The sequence below is a fragment of the Neolamprologus brichardi genome, chromosome 1 (genome assembly GCF_056152115.1).
Source record: "Neolamprologus brichardi isolate AB-2024 chromosome 1, ASM5615211v1, whole genome shotgun sequence".
Lineage (NCBI taxonomy): Eukaryota > Metazoa > Chordata > Actinopteri > Cichliformes > Cichlidae > Neolamprologus > Neolamprologus brichardi.
Genome location: NC_142104.1, coordinates 11464490 through 11485674, shown reverse-complemented (window position 1 = coordinate 11485674; position 21185 = coordinate 11464490). Strand labels below are relative to the sequence as shown.

At 37.9% G+C, this 21185-nt stretch overlaps 1 protein-coding gene across 1 annotated transcript in view; it reads right to left on the bottom strand.

Moving 5' to 3' along the window:
• Positions 1-7745: 7745 nt before the first annotated feature.
• Positions 7746-21185, bottom strand: part of igdcc4 (immunoglobulin superfamily, DCC subclass, member 4) — a 50491-nt gene continuing 37051 nt past the window's right edge. Inside the window, exons 7-20 of the mRNA XM_006779822.3 lie at positions 19871-20281; positions 19622-19786; positions 19059-19196; positions 18395-18571; positions 17166-17378; positions 16658-16756; positions 16314-16500; positions 14669-14796; positions 11863-12033; positions 11604-11732; positions 10319-10421; positions 10023-10203; positions 9667-9795; positions 7746-8902 (exon numbers count right to left, since the gene is read on the bottom strand). Coding sequence (XP_006779885.2) covers positions 8384-8902; positions 9667-9795; positions 10023-10203; positions 10319-10421; positions 11604-11732; positions 11863-12033; positions 14669-14796; positions 16314-16500; positions 16658-16756; positions 17166-17378; positions 18395-18571; positions 19059-19196; positions 19622-19786; positions 19871-20281 — 2750 coding nt within the window. The 3' untranslated portion in view covers positions 7746-8383. The remainder of the gene's footprint in view (positions 8903-9666; positions 9796-10022; positions 10204-10318; positions 10422-11603; positions 11733-11862; positions 12034-14668; positions 14797-16313; positions 16501-16657; positions 16757-17165; positions 17379-18394; positions 18572-19058; positions 19197-19621; positions 19787-19870; positions 20282-21185) is intronic.

Sequence of the window (21185 nt, the reverse complement as noted above, 5' to 3'; positions counted from 1 at the left end):
CCAGTGGCTAATCTAAAAATTGCAACTTTAAATCAGAACAATACAAATCCCTGAGTCTGTGATGGGGTGGGGCAATTGATCTGGTTCTAATCTGGCTTAAATTTATTAACAATATTAATTTATGAGACCAATTGTCACTTTGTAAACTATAGATTCAGAGAAATGTTTTTATATATATAATGGGTTTTTCTTTAATTAGGCTCAGGCAATAGCGAGATCCTTGTATTTTTCAGCACTGTTACTCATGTACTGATGGATAACAGTGCTGCACTTTCAAATCATCAAATAAGTTTCCAAATGACTCACAGGTGTGTGCCATTTTATCGCATTAATTTGTACTACCATAGTCAGCTCTGCTTCTCCGGTAATTCGATTTTGTTCAGAGCCTAATTTTCACTAGAAATAGTTATCACCCACCTTAATATTACAGTGAATAATAAATGCATCGTACTATCAAAGTAAGTTAAGTGATGCTTGTATGAGCCAATGTCTCTCCAGATATACCCTTTTGCCCAAATGTCTGCCAAAAAATAGATGAAAAAAGGAGGTGGCAGCCTGTACGACAAACTCAGTGATACAAAGTCTAAAAACAAATGGGTGACAATAGTTACATTTTATATTGTAAATATTACAATAGATAATGCCATTTGTTGTTTTACTTGATCTAAGTGGAGCATAGGTCATAAGCTGGTTTTGGTTGATGACACTTCTCTATGTACTGAGAGTGAATACCTTAAAATTCACTCTCAGTATAAAAATCACTCTGGGTGGAAAGAAAACATCCCACACTTGATGGTGACTTCCTGAATTCAGTCCACACTTGTATAGTTTTAAGCATTCCAGGATCCATGTGTGAGGTATTGAGCTATAGGCTGTCTTGTAGTCAATCCAGGTGGTGGGACTACCTTAGTCTACCAGTAGCTGGTGTGTTTCCCCAGTGGCATTTTTGACTGTTCATTTGTGGGATGGACTGAGCTTTGTGCCTGTTCATCTTAGCCGCTATGATGCCTAACAGGACCTTCCATGTGGTGCCAAGGGAGATGATTGGTTGGATGGGACTTGTCCCTTCTGGGGATCGTTGTGGATCAGGACTACCCAGCCTTCAATTAGCCAAGAAGGCAAGCTGACAGAGGCAGTGTGATGCTACAGGCCATGTTCTCCTGGGAAAACATCCATGTGGGTCTTACTTGGACATGGTTCATGGAATCGGTATTCTGACTGACTTGGCCTCCAAATTGACTAGATCTCAGTCAATCCAATCGAGCATCTGTGGGATGTGCTAGACAAACAGTATTTGTGTTTCTGACTCTGTAATTATATTTTTTGATTATTGTTGTTCATAGTTTTGGTTTTCTTTAGTTCTTAGTGATTGTAGTCTTTCCTCCCTTAGTAGTTATCTTAGCCTGTGTTTAGTCTCTGTCTACTCTATGCTTTTACTGTATCCCATGTTTCATGTCTAGTCACCCTTGTCACTATGTTCCCTATGTCTCCCCAGTTACTGTGTTAAGCTTGGGTGTCCTGAGTCTGAGTTTCGGTCTGTGTGTTTCCTGTTTTATTTTGATGGTCCTTGTCCTGCATCCGTGTATCTAGTTTTACTTTCCCTCGTCTCATTATTTCTGATTAGTCCCAGCTGTGTTTCCTCCTGTTCCCCATCCTCTCGTGATCCTACCTGTGTATCTTAGTCCTCAGTCTTTCCCCTGTCGTTTCGTACCCTCTCCGTGCTGTGTTTTGTCCCCTTAGTGTTCTAGATTCATTCTAGTTCATGTTTCTTAGTTTCTTGAGTCTAGTTTAATTCTAGTTTCCATGTTCAAGGTTTTGGTTTGTTTTTGTGAGTTTATTTTGTGGAAAGTTCTCCCAGCAATAAAGGCAGTTGCTTTAAGTTAATCCTCTGAGTCCAGTGTTTGAGTCCTACATTCTGCCTGCCACAGCACACAACATGACAGACATATGTCTATAAGTTTAACTCCATTTTAATGTGTTACATTATGTCAATTGTATGTTTTTCATTAAAATTTGGAATCGCATTGTCTTGCATGTCTTAGTTTAATTGAAGATCCTTAAACAATACAAACTGCATACTGTGCATTTAAATACTAAGCTAAATCCAAAAGGTTTCTTGATAGATTAGCATAAAGAATTACAGGTGGGCTGCCTGCTTCATGTCAAGATTTTTTTTAAAAAATCCACTCTATTATGGCACCTCATAATTATTGAATGTTAAAACTCTTTAGGGGGTGGACTTTAAAAAAAAAGTATATGTCCTGTCAGCTAAACAAATTGGCAGTAGCAGTAGCTTTGAAAGTGTTGCTTTCAGATTTCTTTTGCTGTTATACATGTACTACTGTACCTAGTATAAAAAAGTAGATGTTTTTTTAATGCATTTGTTCTGAGCAGACATTTTAGTATTGTTAATTAGCTACATCATTATTCACATAGTCATCTGCTGAGCTTATTTTTTTTACATCTCTCAAACATTAGGAGATAGGATTAATTTTAACCTCTGAGTGTAACACATGCTTACATGCAGCGAGCTTCCCTAATTTCTTAAAAGTCATTTTACAGAATGCAAATGCCAGAAATAGAAATCAGACAGAGTGAAATTGACTGACAAAAGTTATAGGAAAAAAATCCTTATGCATACACAATTTGGCATAGACACAGAATCACACCGAGTGTTGTTTATATATGTATTTTTTAAATGTTTATTTACAGAAGAGAAGTGCTCACAGTTGCTGTGAGTTTCGACATTTTCACATATGGTAACACAGCGGAAATATTTCTACAAACCACAAGTAATACCTATTCTGTGACTGATTCCTTTGAAATAGCAATGCATCTATCACATGGCCAGCATCACCATGACTAACACTGAGTAATCCATCTCTTGTTTTACACACTAAGAAAATTGCACTTCTAGAAATGTAAAGATGACAGACCAGATGTGCTCGTGGCCAAAGATGAAATGCTAATCTATTAAGTGCTCCTACAATTTGCTTCTACATTAGCATATGCGATTAATGACATTTTGCTCGGCACGCAATGATTACAAAGGTGTCTGAGTAGCTGCAGAGCATCGCTGGTGGCACATGACTATAGTCTGTGCATACATATTAAAAGAGGCAGAACTGGGTGGGTACACACAAAACTAGAGATAATGTACCACAAAAAAAGTACAACATTGTGACATCACTGGACAAAGCAGCTCACCACAAAGCACCAGAACGTACAAAGAAAAGCTAGAGATAGAAATGCACTGAGTGATTTGTACAAAACAATGTATCGTCTGTGCATAAAATTTTCCTTGATTTAATTCCCAAAAAGACAAAATGAGGCTTTGTTTGACAACACATGACACGTATCTGAATATGCAGGCATGATCCTTTTATGAAGAGATGGGACACCTGAGTTGAGAAGAGACTTTTATTTCTATAGAAATCTGTCTGCACTGAGAGGTATAACCTGCCTCAGGAGGGGTTCTCTTTAGCCCTTCTCCCTAGGAAAAAAAATACTTTACAGTTTAGCAGATTTAGACATTTTTTTCCTTTTTTATGATTTTTGCCTTTAAACTTTTAGAAAATCTTGGTAATTACTCATATTGCCAAATAATAAACAACATTTGAATGGTTTCCTTTAATCCCTCCTCTCATGTGTTGAACTCCTCAGTGCAGGACTAGACAATCCAAGTCACTATAATGAGTAAAAACTCACACTGAGGTAAAATGAAACACCAGTCCCATCCTCTGTGAAAACACTTGGCTAACAAAACAACAGTATTCTTACCTTTAATGTTCTACTTGTTTACAAAATGTGCAGTATCAAGAGACTGATCAGAATCAAATGAAGTTACCAACATGAGGTATAGTGTTTTAATTAACCCTTACAAAAAGAAGACGAAATCAACATAATTATCAAAGTAATTATCTTCTCTACAAAATCAGAGAATGAGTCATTTTTCTCTAGAAATGTGATTGTTCTAGCCAACAAAAAGGTGTACAAAGAAAGCAAGGTTTTATACATATATTCAAAAGAGTGGTTAATAGTGTTAACAGAGCTCCTATTAGGAGAGTATACATCATTTACGCTGCAGGCAGGGTTATGCTAATCGCCATTCCATATCCTCTGTCACCTCCACACACCATAATAATTCACTACTGCATCAAGACTTAATACATAAGTGAAACAACCTGATAGAAGTGAAATATCAGTTGGGGGGGCGGAAGCATTAAACTATGTCTACCTAAGATTTTACATTAGATTTTGGCAACTGCAACATCATGAAATTTAATTCTTTCATGATGGATGTGATGGTGTCTTTACTTGATTAACTCCCAAGCACAAACTAACTAATTTTCAATTGTTTTAAATTGTCCATGACAAAAAATGGTGCATTGGTATAGAGAATATACCATCTCTATGTTTACACTTTATGTGCAGTGACAATAGAGTCTGAAAGAACAGCACCTATGTTCAGTGCAGTGTTTTGAAAATGAAAATGATAGTTGTGAGACAACTTCATTAAATCTTTGCTCATAAGATTTAAAAGTATTTTTTTTGTCATTGTACATTTTCACTGTGATTTTCTAACATTGCCTTGATTCAGTGATTTCCATCCAAACACAAAGCTTATCCAAACAGAAGTTGCACATTATGAGTGAATTAGTACTTCTTTTCTGAGCATGGCTCATCATGGCTGACTTGGACTGAGAGAGGTATGTTGAAGATATCAAACTGGAATGCTTTTGAGAATGTTTCTGCCAGTACTCAGGACAAACATGCCTTTTAAGGATACCTACTTAGAGTAGGCGCTAAGTAGAGAACAGTAACAGTGAATATCGCGTGTAAAATTTAAAAAAAAAAAAGTCGGTGCTTTGCTTTAACTTTTATAAAAGGCAAATCTTAAAGCACGAGTCAGAAAGCTGTGGCTGCATTGTTCACTAAACATTTAAATTGTATATCATAGCAGGTATGCTACTTTACTAGCAAAAGGAAACCTGCTTTGAAATCACTGTTTAAAAATGGTCACATGTAAAACATGCTTACCAGTTTAGACTTATGTGCACAATAGTGCAGCAGCAATTTTTTACCATGTGAGCATTTGGTTGATTTGCCTTCTATGGACCACTTAAGTGGGTTAGACAAACATTAAACTGAGTGCCAGACATTTTTATGGTGGCATTTTGAAGATGTGTAATAATAATTTCTGTAACTGGCAGTGAATCATCCAGATGCAACGAATATCACTTTCTTTCTTAATGAATTTCCAATCAATGTTTCACACAGGGTTTCCACACATTCATTTCTGTCTGTAAATGACTGCTATTGTATGTGAAAAATAAATAAATAAATGGCAGTCATACTTTGATGTTGGGTAGATAAAGGTCAAGGCAAAAAATTTTGTTGAGAAATTTTGGCAAGGAAAGCATTTTTAGCGGGAACACTGAACACACTGAGCTTTTTTCATTAATGTCAACAAACAACAATTTCCATTTCTGCTGCTGAAGTATTTGAGCTCCATTATCACTGCTAGAAACACGACCTGAGAGAAGATGAGACATCATAAACAGGGATTGACTCAATGCTAAGATTATATTTTGAGATAGATGACATTATTATTACTGCTCACAAGCTCTGCGGACCTGCTATTGTTTTAGAGTTGAATCTACAGAAAAAAAAAAAGAAAAAAAAGTCCCCCAGAACAGTATTATCATTTTAAAAACTCTCTTTTTGAAGTGAAGCACCTGATAAAGCCTTTTGAAAATGTAAGTTGTATAAGTGATGCAAAGACTTGAGCCATCTGTAGCTATGAATTACTCTAATGAGTAATGAGTGTCGCACGTCCTTGTCATCATGCACTAAGTATCCAGGACAGAACTCTTATTATACATTAGTGACCTGAAGCAGGCAAGAAAAAAAAAATTTATAGCCTTCTTCAAGTATTTTCACAATTTTACCTTATATTTAGGGCAACTTGAATTCAAAAAAGTCATATTCCAACATTTTGTTTATCATTAGAACCCAATAAAAACCCTAACATTGGATTGACTGACCGGATTACAGAAACTGGTAGAACGTTCCTATATTTGGTTCTACTTTGACTGGAAGTATAGTTCTGAAACCACATGCCACTGGGTGGACGAGTTTCAGATGCATCACATCAAAGCCATAGGGTTATGTATTTCTTTTTCAGTACAGCAATGTTGCAGGAAAGGGTAACTTTACACTGACAGACACAATCTATTAGAAATCTGAGAGGAAGCTGCAATGCACTAAAGAGACATAATTTCCAGTTTGACATAACACATACAGTCACTGCAGGATGATTATTCCTTCAAATATTAAATGCTGTAAAATCAGACAAGTTAAGAATAAGATCTCAAAAGGTGCTAGTTACATAAAACTACTTAAATCACACTGGAAACCGTCCTGAAAATAAATGAGGTAGTGCTGTTGATAAGAAGTAGGGATGCACCAGTCTCTACCCTCCTTGAACCGACGCTGAATCACTGCTTGTAATATGAACGTTTTAATTTTGAAAATGACTGATTGAATATATAAGGAACAATTTCAAAGATAAAAAAAAAAAAAACATTAAAAAATGGATCACATATAGTGCTGAACAAATTTATTAGATGACCTGTCATAAAAACAAGAAAACAGAAATATTTTAGAAGTCTGTTAAATACACATTGAAAACTAAATATATAATTTTTGTATTTTTATGCCCAAATGTCGACCAGCACACTGAACATCTCTGAGAAATCAGAAATTTATAAAGCATATTGTAACATCCAACCACTAAAACTATTTTTTTGTGTTCATGAAGGCTAGATAACTGTAATTTGGCTTTACTATTCTTCAGCTTTTTTTGTATAATAGTAAATTTGAAAATTCATGGCTAACAACAATATTTATAATTTAACATAAGAAATATGATTTCAATTAGAGATTGTACATACTGACCGTTACAGAAAAAAAAAAGATTTGGGTAGGTATCAGTACTGTTAGTCAGGTTCAGCAATGGCATAAACCACACTTTTGGCTGACTAATAAATTTGTTAAGCACTGTATATTTTTTCCTTCCTTTCTAGCTGATCTTGTTGAAGTCTGTCAAAATCAATGCAAAGAATTGTGGACATTTTGAGTCAGGCAGAATCAAGTCAAATACACTATATACTTTGGATTGTGGCAAGTATTTCATATTAAAAATACGTTTACAGAGGGGGAAAAAAGTATCTTGACACAATGGCACAGTATCTTGACAATAGTAGGGACAATGGTGCATCCCCATTTAGGAGCTAAAGAAAGGAGAGTGGTCTACAGATGTACAGTTGTAACACCTCCTCTAGTACTCCCATCAACACAAACCAATACCAAAATAAACATCTAAATACTATAATTCCATAAATGACATATAAAAACCAAAAGAAAACATGTTTTACTTTTCAATTGTCCCTGGATTACAAAATCACACCACAGGGATATATGGCATTTTGGAAAAGAATACTTCACGTTCCACATCTGTATACTTCATATGTTTCCAATTGACATTTTTTGTACTTGGACTCAGTGTAATATTTAGAAATATACAGAGGTTATAAATGCACCTAGAATAATTAGGCACCTGAGACCCCCACATTCCAGTCATGAAATGTATTTAATGTGTGTTTACACATGACTGTTTGAATTTTACATGCAATATCGAGGAATTAGCGAGGTTTTTAGCTTTCTGTGTGTTTGTATGTGTGTGTGTGTGTGTGTGTGTGTGTGTGTGTGTGTGTGTGTGTGTGTGTGTGTGTGTGTGTGTGTGTGTGTGTGTGGCTGTGGACCCTGAGACAGCAGGTGGCTGGAGAGAGGCACAGGTGTTCTGCACTTGCAGAGTGTGAAGATACTCTTTAAGGCTTATTCCTAAGTGCCACACTGAAGTAGCATCCACACTACCAAACCCAGGGAGACCCTGTGCTTCCAATCCATTCATCAGTGATGATAACCTGTCCAAGCACTCACTCACGGAAAATTCCTGGCCTTTTCTCATTCCTGAGTGGAACAGAGCCATTTACGACACAGTGAGAAATGCCTTCTCCAATTCATGTCCGTCTGCTTGGTTAAATCTTTTTCCTTCCTATGGATAGGAAAGACCCAGAGGAAACTGTGGTTGCAATGATAGAGAATGCATACCCATATACAGTACTCTACCACTAAAAATATACCGTATATGTTTACTCTATATACACAAGTATGAAACAATGGATTCAAAGTACCTATAAAACTTTGCAAGGAAGAGAAAGAAAGCTAATAATGAGGTGCATAAAAATAATCCTTGGGTTTTTTTTTCCTGGGTACATAAAAGAAAATCCATATGGGGTTGATGCCCTGCATGCAGAGGCTATGGGCACAGATAACTGTGTGCTGCTGAGGTAGAGTGGACAAGTCCGGTGCTGACAAAGGGGGAAGGGGACAGGCCAGGAGAGATGGCTTTCCCTGCTGCAGATGGACAGTGTCTAGAGTCCCCATTTTCCAGACGCTCCGACCTCAGCACAATCTTAGGAGAATGGAAACCATTGGTTAGACCCATTTCCTGATGTGGTGCTGTGTCTGCAGTCAGCTGGTGTCCTGTATCTTCAATTTCCCCATTGTAAGTAGCCACCAGCTTTACTGAGGGAAGATTTGAGGAGCTTTGGGATAGTGACAGTTTTTCTAGATGTTCCTCTTCTTCTTGCGAACTCGGCTGGCTCAAAGAGGAATACTTTTCCTCTGACAATGAGGGTCCCAAGGTGGTGTTAGAATCCGTGTTTTCATAGCCCTCCTCTTCTTTCTCCCTCCCTGTGTCCAAAAGCTCAGAATGAACAATGACTTCTGCCTCAACCTGGTTACTGCACATGGATGTACTCAAATTATCTTCTTCCTGCAATGAAACAGTGTCACTGTTACATGAGATTTTCTTTTTATTAGTTTATCACCCTGAACAAATAAATTCTCTGACAGTTCCTCATTTGTTCATTTACCCACAATGCCTGTGCTAATGTAAGATGTTACTTTTCTTAGCATACCTGGCTAACTAGCTTCATCAGCTAAAAACCAAGTACTTAACTGACTACATTTAATAAACAAATTATTAATGTTGGAATTAACTAGCGCTGAGATTAAATGCAAAAAATATTTTTTTTCCCCTCTTTTTTATAGCTCAAAGAGGTGAATATGCTGCCCTTTAACTGGTGATGTGCAACTTGGGACATAGTCTTTGAAAACAATATTTTACTTTATAAAAACAATATCTACTGTTTAAAGCCATCCAATGCACATTAAAGTCCTCATTTAGAGACGGAATGCATTAAAAAGTCAATTGTCGCAGCTAAATTTAGCTTAATTAGCCTGATGTTTATGATAGCATCTGGCAGTGAAAATAATGATTTCAAGTGGTAAAATCAATCACCCGTCACAAATTTTTTTAACCTCATTCTGAAATGTATTATTCGTTGATTTAAAAGTTTAATAGGGTGAAACAAGGACAGTAGCATATTAAACTGTAAGTGTGAAAGACTTAGCAACATGTGATGTGCGGCTGGGTTTACTAAACTGTCAATTAGAAATACAGTTGGAGAAAGTCTTTGAGAGAACAGTTGTTGCCTAATATAGACAACGAAAGTCATATTTTGTTCAACAAATTACCATGCCATTATTAGTGATTAGCATGTTGAGAGCTCCATTCACGAGTGTTGGAGAATCTTCTATTAGGGTGTCTTTGTATCTTGTGATTCTGTTGGCCCAGTTATGGCTTACAGAGCCGTTCCAGGCAGCCTATAAAATGAACAACATAGTTGAAACACCAGAATCAGTATTTTCCCTCAACAAAATGTGAGAGTTATAAAGAAAAAAAATGAAAAAAGGGGAAAGTTTCTATATATACAACACATAGAGAGAAAATATCCAATGGCCATCTAAAAATAAACTTTCCCCTTGAAAATGTAGACCTTGGGTTCAGGTGCAGGGGCATCACCTTCCCCATTCAATGGATTAGCACTTGCCATCAGACTCTGCTCTTCTGGGGCCTCTGCTGGCGGTTGACCAGACTCTTGGCTACCTGCCGGCATCAATGTCTCCAACTCATAGCTGTTGCTGCACTCTGGTATGTTGGAGGGAATGGGGCAGCCTCCTCTCTTATACTGAGGTATCACAGCTGTAGAGTCCAGAGCCCCAGATAACTCCCTATTTAGAGCAAACATTAACACGCAGATACATTCTATTTTACGTGTCCTTTTGTTCATAAGCAGTAAAACAAGTAAGCCACCGTATGAGTGCTAAAACTCTAGAGTAATCATACCTGGATTTGCTGTTACGAAAGCTGAAACACATGCAAAGGAGGATGCATATCAGTCCTAGGCACACACCCACTATAATGCCTGTCACTGCATGGATGTCCAGCTCTGTTAAAAATTGAGATAACATGGAAAAAGAAAAAAATCTATTAGTATAAACAACAGGGCTTTTTTGCCCTTCCAGATATACTGACTATAACTTTTGATATTTGATCTGGTACCTGAGATTCATGAATTGTACAAAAAAGCCAGTCTTAAAAATACTATTATTTGTAAAACTTGTGCAGGTCTGTTATATAAGGCCTGCTAAAATGCATTGATTTCTTCAGGTAAGTCAAGCTTATAGCAGCAAAGCGATGGGCAACATTTAAGAGCAGACCTTCATTAAAATGAATTTATGCTGCGTGTTTTCGGCAGTTTAGATTAGAAGAGGAGAGGAAACAGATGGCAGTAGCTCTCTTTCCCAGCCGACTAGCTACCTGAGTCCCACTTCCACTGCTATCTGCAAACACTATTAAAGCCCATATGAACAAAAAAAAAAACCCTGTTACTCTACCTTTTTTATTAGGACAGTTGCCTGAAAAGAAAAAACTAAACAAAAAAGCATTTTGCTGCTTCTTGCACTGATAAAAATATTCCAGATAGCATGTCCTCAGCATAACTCCTAACTCCTGCTTTAATCCTTAATAGTTCTTGGGGAAGTTAATGGCTCTGTGTTTAAAGAAAAGCAGGGCATTTAATAATTACGAAAGCTAAAACGCTGACTGATGGAATTAAAAAGTATGTAGTGAGACTGCAAGCCTAATCACAAATTGACATGAGAGCAAAGAAATTACTTTCATAGCAAATTCTGTTATGTACACAAAGCAGTAATTGAAAATTAACCCTGGGGTCACTGATGAAGCCACCCTTTGATATCTGACATTTTAATATATTTAAGATGCAGACTAGGAGAAGAGAAATAACAAGCTTATGGAAAGCTAGTCTTTCTCTGCCAGCTGAGACAAATTACTTACTTTAATTAGAAGGACTACGTGCATATACAGGCAGTGTGAGACTATCATTAAGAGTGTATGTGTGCTTGTAACACAGCGAGAAAGATTAGAAAACAAAACAGAGGAAACCGGTATGCGACAATGAAAAACACCCACAGAAACGCCCAGAACTTCTGCTTTCCCACAGGACTATATAAAACGACATTAAATCTTTTACAGTAACAGTGCAATGAAAATAATGAATTTTCATGGTCTGCAAAACTGCAGTTTTATTTAACCTCTGCTTGACACATACCTTGATGGCTTGTATGAACTTCCTTTATAGGTGAGTAAGGCCCTGGCCCCACCTCAGTAGATGCCCCCACCTTAAAAAAATATCGAGTGCCACTGGCCAAACCCTGGACCTCTACACTGGTAATACTCCCTGTGAGAGAGAAAACAAATCTTAAAATAGGCAAAATAATGTGTATCATAGAGAGAGCAAATATTACTGTAAATATAAAAATAAAATATACATTTAATGCTGTTTATGTGTCGTGAAAAGAAACACCCACCATCCTGGGAGACGTTCTTCCATAAATGCTCTGGCTCACTGAGGTTGCCACTGTACAAAATCCAGTAGCTGATGATGATACCATTAGGCTCCAGTGGAGGGTGCCAGCTCACCAGCACCGACGAGGAGTCCAGCGTAGTCAGCTGCAGCTCCTCGGGAGGTGTGGAAGGCCCTGAAGGGGAAGGGAGGGTCAGGTCAGTAATTAGAGCCCCGAAATGAGGCCTCACAGCTGGAGAATGTATATTGTCATTGTGAGGGATTTGATATTTGTGTGACAACCATCTGTGTCCTCATGTCCCTACCACCTGGGTACAGGAGAGAGGGACGTGCAGGGCAATAGGAGAAAGAACAAGGGGCCCAGGTGATCACACACAGTAGTGGAGAGCATGATGGGGTTACTGGTGTCAATGTTATTATTAACAGTGGCCCACTCAGCACTTATCACTCACATCTGGGAGAGAAGTTGTTGGCCAGAGTGAGAGCTACTACTACACTTGGGTGTTTTATTAGAGCTGTCAGTCATTATCACCACCTGCTTATTTCTATGTTTGCAAACCACTAGCCAGCCAACATGCTGATTTTTACATGAATGAGCACACACTCACTTGCATCCACAAACGCACACCTTCATACCCATAAGCTGCACCATCTGAGGATGAACTGCATACAATTACCTTGCTAGCTGGAGAAGAACATTGACACAATTTAATAAAACTGGCATAATAATCATAAGTTAATCCAACAAAAAGTTCAACTTTTATAAAGGGGTGTGTTGTTACAGTCATATGAAAAAAAGTGCACTATTTGTCAGTTCTGTGGTTTTGTTTATCAGGACACAGAAAAAAAAAACACCTGGTCCTTAGCAGGTTCTAAAATTATTTAAACATGACCTGAAAGATGAACAACAACACGTAACATAATACACCAAGGCAATATCATCATTATGCTATAATGATCGAAGCATATATGCATGTATGTTTGTATGTTCCCCATCTCCTCCAAGATAGGTGGATCAGTCTTGATGAAACTTTGCATAAGCCTTCCCTAGGACATGTTATATACAAATATTTTAAACAAATCCTGCAATCGTACATATTTGTACATTTGAAGGCTCAATTAAACACTAAATGGAATGTCATAATATATAATAGTATGGCACAATATGACACATCGGCATCAAACAATAATGATCGTAGGGCAGGGGTCCCCAATCCCAGTCCACGAGGGCCAGTGTCCCTGCAGATTTTAGATCTCACCCTGGGTCAACACACCTGAATCACATGATTAGTTCATTACCAGGCCTCTGGAGAACTGAAGACATGATGAGAAGGTAATTTATCCATGTAAATCAGCTGTGATGGATCAAGGACACATCTAAAACCTGCAGGGACACCAGCCCTCGTGGACTGGGATTGGGGACCCCTGTCGTAGGGTATGTATGTTTGTTTGTATAGGTTTGCTAGCAGAAGCAGTGTGTGAGGTGCACCCTTGCTGCTAATCAAACGCACTTGATTAGCAGCACCTGGTTGCTACTGATGATCAGTCAGCAAGTGTAAGTATAAAAGCAGGGGTTTTAGTAGTTTCCTGCTAAGATAGTGCCTTTTGGAATATGTTTAAATCAAAAGGTTAAATCTTGCACGTTTTCATTATGTTATTTTCTTATTATTATTTAAAGGTAATTCTGAATATTTGTTGACTGTAGCAAACAGTAAATAATGCCCAAAAAGGGTAAAAGAAAAATATGAACAGATTTCTGTTTATGCACTACAAATAATGCACACCATTATATCTATAGAACACCAAACCGAGCATATCTTCACAAAGGTTTCGTCAAATGTTAGGCCGTCTGCCAGCTAAAACTTGGCTGAAACGGGACATCACAGGTCGATGTGCAAATCTACAACAGGATTGCAAAAAAATAAGGTGCAGCAAGTTTCTGTTAAAGTCATGACCTCAATCAGATTGAAATGCTGTGGCAAGACCTTAAGCCGTGCATAAATATATTCTCACAAACCTTAAAGAACTGAAGCAACAGTGTAAAGAAGAGTGGGCCAAAATTCCTGGTTAGTTTAAACAGAAAATAATTACTTCAAGTTACTTAAATTTATTGTTGCTAAAGGTGATTTTAAACGGTACTGAACCATGGAGTGTACTTAGTTTATCATACACTGCTTCTGCATTTTGGCTGACATCATGTAGTATGTCATGTGTTGTTCATCTGAGGTTGTGTTTAAATCATTTTAAAAGGCTAGATTTTTGTTTTAAATTCTGCTCTCATGTGTAAAACCTTAGAAATGAATGAGGGTGAACTTCGTTTGTCACCTGTTAAAGGGTAGGAAGGAGATTTTATAACTCTATTTTGAGATGAATTTATTACGAAGGGCTTAAAATATACACAATTCCTTTTTTTATTTGCCCACTTAAAAGAAAGAAAGAAATATTGTAGTTTCCTTGTCATGTGCTCTCTATTTCTGCAGGAAACAGGATCCCACACATCGATATGCATTTAAAAGCACATTTTTTATTTTGGCCCAGAGTAGTTCTTCATGAGATGTTAAGGTTAAGTGACTTACTCAAGTGGACCGCAAACAATATGGAAGAAATTTCATTTCTCTGCTTCACATACATGAATGAAGACCTGATGGCTGGAGGATTCACTTGAAGTGCATATTTAATATGAGTTCTTGAACCAAATATGTGTCAAGAACCATCTACAGTAGATTTAGTGCTTGTTTTTTGTTTTTTTGTTCATCAACAGCATACAGAAAACCAACTCTGAAATATCCAGGTTGAAGCTGAAAACTTACGGTCAGTGAGAGTGGACTCTTCCACAGTGCCGCTAAAGGGTCCTACCACATTCGCTCCATTAGACTGCACTGCCAGCTCATAGCGAGTGAAGGGTTTCAGTGCCCCAAGCAAAATCTCTTCTGCAGAGCTGGAATATACAAAGATGAGAGTCCTGAATGGGTAGTAGTATAGGTTATGTCGAAATCACATGGAAAAACACACATGTGCTGTCTTAAATTAAATTTTGCTGGGTTATTTAAATATTCTGCTATAACATATTTAATTCATTAATTAATATTCATCTTCATCAGTTATTTACTGCACTCACTGGTCATTTAGTAGGTAAACCTTTTCAACTCCTGGTTAATGCAAATTTCTAGTCAGCTAGTTGCATGGTACTAACTAAATTGCATTTAGGTATGTAGGCATGGTCAGTCTGCTGAAGTTCAAACTGAGCATAAGAAGGGGGGAGAAATTTAAGTGACTTTCAATTTGGCATGGTGCTACAGGGCTGGTCTGAGTATTTCAGAAACTGCCATCTCTGTGGTTTACATAGAATAGAATGAAAAGGACATAATATCCATTGAGGGCTAGTTGTTTGTGTGAAAACGCCTTGCTGATGCCAGAGGTCAGATGAGAACATCTAGACTGTTTTGAGCTGATGGGCTACAACAGCAGAAGACCACACCAGGTGTCACTCCTGCCTAAGAAGAGGAAACTGAGGATATAATTTGCACAGTCTCACCAAAATTGGACAATAGAAGATTGGACATCTATTGTCTGGTGTGATGAGTTTTTATTTCTGCTGCAAGAGAAGATGGTAGGGTCAAAATCTAAAGTAAAGATAGTTTGACAATGTTGATAGTTCAGCCTGGCGGTGGTCTAATGGTTTCAATCTCATAGTCTACCCGAGTATTGTTGCAGATACTGTTTGTCAATTATTGACCTCAGTGTGCTCATCTTTCGATGGCTACTTCCAGCAGGATAACGTGCCATGCCACAAAGCTCAAATCATTCTGGTCCTGAACATAAGCTCGTTGTACTCAAATGGCCTTCATAGTTACCAACAGACAACCTTTGATGTGTGATAGAATGAGAGATTCTCATCTTACATGTTCACCTGACAAATCTGCAGCAACGATGTGCTGCTATCATGTCAATATAGACGAAAATTTGTAGAAATATGTCTAAGAACTTTTAGAATTAAATGTCATATTATTTTTAATATGACATTTAATTATATACTCTGAAGACTGATAATGAAAATACACTGTCTGCTAGTGAATAGAAAACAGTTTCTTTTAAGAAATGAATCCAAGTTGCTCTAAGAGAAGAAAGCAAGCAAACAGGTGTTTTTAAAGCAGTTTTCAAGGGGAGTGGGTTAATCAGTTCAAATACCAAGAGTGTACAAAAAAACACAGGAATCTGTAATTCTTAGGGCCAATTTCATTCCAACAATATTACATCTCTTGAGGTTATACATTATTTCTAAAGAAGTTTATCTGAGTATTAGAGGTCTTATTAAAGTCCTTTTATAGTTACTAAGGCCACTTTTAAATAGGCTTAGTGAAAGTGACTTTATCGGGATTTGTGTCATTCAGGTTCAATATCTCTTACATATTGCAAACATCATTCAATTTCACATGTGTAGCCTGGTATTCTGACCTGGTGTAATAGGAAACCATGGATGCGTTGGTGGTTCCTGCTGGGCTGCAACGCACTGTGTAGTCGATGATGTGTACATTGTTGAACCGCGGTTTCTCCCATTGCAGCCAGATGGAAGTAGAGCTGTTGGCTGTGGCTTGGATATTGCTCGGGGGCAATGGAGGTGGTGGCCCAGGCGTTGTTGGTGCTTTAACATGGAAGTGAGCTTTACTTTCTTTGATTCTTGGAAAGTGTAATTTTTGTTTTCTTTTTGGTCACACCATAGAGGTTATGAAGGTCAAGACATAAATGTGTTGCATTCATTCATTTATTTGTGCATGTACAGATTCAAAAAGAAAGCTTACGTGCATGAGGCTTTTCTGTCTTTCCCTTCCACACTGCAGCTGCTCCGTCTGTCTGTTTATTGAATGCCCATAGCCTCACCTCAAACTGTCGGTCAGGGCCTGATACCAATATACAGGAACAGAAGGAGACACAATGATATTCCTATTATGCACAACTAGACATCTCTAAGGATGTTGCATGCTGAAAACAATGGGCATTTGTGGTGGTACCTGTAGCCAAATGCTCTAACGTGAATGATATTTTTCAAAGGAATGTTGAATTTGTTTGTTTTTTTTTACTTTTCATTTTACTTTTCTGCCAAGGACAGGGGTAAATAAAAAACCCAGCAGTCATCTGCCTTGAATCAAACATCCTTAAAAACCTTGAAATGTGGTCAGTGTACCAAAAAAAAAAAAACCTGAAAAATTTCCAACTGGTCATCACTTCAACAAATTAACTGCAGATAAAGTGAAGATTATAAAACAATAAACATTATTATATACGGAGAGGCCACTTCCAAAAACGTACCCAGCCCAGTGAGGAGATGATATCTAGCCTTCTTACGGAGCCTGATGGTGTGTGTCTGTGTTGTCCTTTCCCCATTGGCCGTCTCTTCAGCCTCGACTTCTCGACAGGACAGCTTGTAACCAGAGACCAACGTGTGATTGGGTGAGGGCTGCCATGTGACATTAAGTGTGTTCACACTGGCTCTAACTTTCAGCTCATTAGGAGCAAAGATCACTTGAAAAAAAAATGAAAAAAAAAATGAATTAATTCCAGATACAGGTATTATTTAAAAGAACCATCAGACTTTCACTACAGCTATAATTTCATAAGATGCTTATAGTGCTGCTACCTGATATCCCATGAGTACAGTAGGCAGTTCATCTATTCTGTGTTTTTCTAAAGTATAGTGTGAAGTTATGTGAGTTCCAAAACCAGGAGAAAGGAGAGTGAAGGGTGTGCCCATGCATGGATCTAATTACTTTGAGTTGTTAATGTTGTGAGACATGTTACAGAGGGATTTTTCAGTCCAATATTATTTTTTAGGCATCTAATATTATCTATCTGGGACTGTTGTTGATGGCTTATTGGTGCGGCTCTCCAATACAGTCCCAGTTTCTTATTTAGCTCCATTGGAAAATTAATTTCCCATCATTGATCTAGATTATGTAGGTGTGATTTACTTGATTTTGGAGCTATTGTCTGTATTGAGATGTCTGTCCTCTCTCTATTAAAATGGAATTAAATTGCTCAGCTTGAAAAATTCAGCAGCCTCGGCTCTTTCATGAAATGATGAACAGGTAACCAAAAAAAAAACCCCCAACCTTGTTGTGAGCAATTTTGTGCAAGAATTGTTTTGTGGTGAACTAAACCAATGCCAATGATGTCAGAATGTGCAGAATTAAGCTTGCATCTATCTGTGATGAGAGGCTTGTGTTTGTGACAGTATGACAGGATATAAATATTTAATGGCCTCGTCCTTTGCAAAGCTTCAGTGTTAGCTAACACCATTTTGTACCATCATTTTGTACTGATAGTGAGCCAGTTCAAATTGCACCAGAACAATCTGGATAAAGAGTTCTACTGGTAAGAGAAGAAATTCAAGATGAACTGTGCCTTCAAGAAGAAAGATGCAGTTTATTGCCTTACTTTAGGGAAGTTTATTTCAGTTTATTTTAATCATGTAGAAAATATTTAACATTTCACTTTAAACTATGTTTGTTAAGCAAACTATTATCTAATGTCTTTCTTACCCATGCTGTCATCGCTATCAATGGGAGGTGTCTTGTGCTGAACCCACTCGGAAGGAACCCCAAAGCCAATGGCAGTTCCAGCAGCTATTCTCAGTAGGTAAGTCTGGCTGGGTTGCAGCCCTCTCAGTGTAAAATGTGTCTCATTCCCCCCCACCTCCACGGAAAACACAGAGTCCGCTGTGGGAACACATACCAATGATGTGAGCCATGAATAGAGTTTGACTATTATAGGATTTTTAAGACTGATAAAGATATTTGATGATTACTATTTTTCATAAATATGATTAACATTACTCTTATTAAGTTGCTTTGATAATTATTTGAACTATTCTGCATTTAATAACTTACACACTAAAATAATTTACATTAATAACATACAAAGAATAAGAGGAGCGTCAAAGGTTTTCGCATTTTGTTTTGGCAACTTACACTGTCATTCAAGAACTGAGTAAATGCAACTGAAAGAAACTTTAATGTATAAATCAGTGGAAAATGAAAAGTATTGAGAAACAAAAAGGTATTATATTAAAAGTCATTAAAGTGGCAAACAAGAAAGCAACAGAAATGTAAGAACATTAACCAAAGTGCTATTGGGCAACAGGTGCGACGAGTCAGCTGCTAGTATTTCTTGTTTTCTCTGTGCAGCTTATGTTAGGACACTTACGCTGATCTAAAATGCTGTACTCAATGCGGTAGTGGGTAACAACTCCACGACTCTGCTCTGAGGACAATGGATGCCACTTCACCTTGACGTCTGTGCGGGAAGTGCTAGCTATATACAGCTGAGGAGGAGCACTTGGCACTTCAAGAAGGAAAAAAAGAATAAAGTGAGATTTCTGACACATATAAGAAACCTATGCTATAGATGTGCATGGTTACTGGACAAAAGAAAAACACAAGTTGTCCAATTCATATTTTGTCAAACTTTAAGCATCACAACATTTTTTTTAATGTTTAAATGTGTACTGCATTTATCTGGCAATGGTATGAAAATTTGAATTGCACTTTAAATAACAGTTGAAAGGAAAATGCTCAATTGAGTTCACATACTACGTCTTTTTCAGTGATACCACTAATAGTAATGACTCATGAGCACTTAAATGTCCTGACTAGTTGCAAGGTTGACAAGCTTATAATATATCTTCTTTGAGTGACTGAAACAACTCAGGCTGTTCTTACTTTACCTTTGTAGCTCTATTTTATCTGTATATCAGTGTGATTACTCACCATCCTCCAGCATCTCTACAGTGATAGGCAGAGACGGGCTGCTAGCACCCATGGGAGAGTAAGCCACCACAAAGAATGTGTAGGTCGTATGGGGCAGAAGCTCTCTGAAGAGATATTCAGTGGTGTCATTGTTCATTGCAAATTCATATTCCCCGTTATCAGAGCCTGAAAGATGAAAACGTTCAAATCAAATGTAAGCATGCTTGCCATGTGGCCTCCCATACACAGATTTATGACACAGAGACAGACCTGCAGTGCTGTGGCAGTGCACAGAGTAGCCAATGATTTGATCGGAGTTGTACTCAGGTTTCTCCCAGCTGAGCAGGGCAGTTGTGCTGGAGTATGGTGTAGCAGAAAGGTGGCGAGGAGGGCTGGGCAGACCTTCCCTCACAATGACCGTCAGCCTGGCAGTCGCACAGGCTGTGCCAAGCCAGTTCTCTGCTATGCACTGGTAGTAGCCTGCATCTTCCAGAGCCAGCTGGTTAATTAGCAGGACTCCGGGGCTTTGGGTCTTTACCCGTCTGAATGACTTTATAGGCTGGCCATTCTTCAACCAGTGCAACACCGGAGGAGGTTCTCCAGAGCTGTTACACAAAAACCTGGCTGTGTTTCCCCGGGAGAGGGACACTGTCTCTGGGCCCTGAAGAATCACTGGGGGGGCTGGAGAATTAGAAGGAAAAGTTTGAGGTCATTCCATGTCAGTTCATGAAGTGGCTATCATCTGAACACCTCAGCTTTGCCTGAAAAAATTGATAGATACACTTCGTAACCCTTTTAATCCCACTGGCAACAATTGTTGCCGTTTTAACCCCCCTATTACAATTGCACATATTATGTGTAGTGCATGTAAAGTGCATGTAAAATGCATGCACTTATTTTGCAAGAAAAATTTTGGGATTAAGTGGGTTAATGGGAACTATGGAACATTTCAGGTCCCTACTGTCAAGTATTGCAACAGATGTAGGTAGGCTTGTTTATAGGCATTTTTATAGCCTTGTTTCCTTTAGAGTCTTTCTCTAAAAATGCTCATTTGGATTTGGTACATGTTGTCATACTTGAGGAAAAGCATACTTTAATGAAAATGTTTTGTATATATTCAGTATTTAATACCTGTGAAACCATTCACAAAATGTGTATTATTTGAAATAATTTTATATGCCTTGTATATGGAAAGCTGTAACTAAGTCCCCTAACTGCAAAATTGTGGTTTCTACAGGTTGTCAGGGTTGAGACATGAAATATTTTAGGGACTCCAATTATTCTGTGTTACTTTGAGGTACCATCATGAGAGCCCATATTCATAGAGCCAGAGTACCAGATCTTCACCATGAAAAAACTGGAGGGACCTAGCGCTTGTGCTTTTTTCATGATAATGAGATTTTAATATGGACCCTTAGAAAAAGAAGAGAAAACATCTAATAAAACATTTTTGAGAAAACTAACAACAGTAGGTGCATGAAATTTGCAAGAAGTGCATCTTTCAATTTTATTATAGACATGTTTTTTAAAGTAACATGAAGCCATCACAACTCTAAGTTTTAGCCTACACCTCCCGATATGCAAT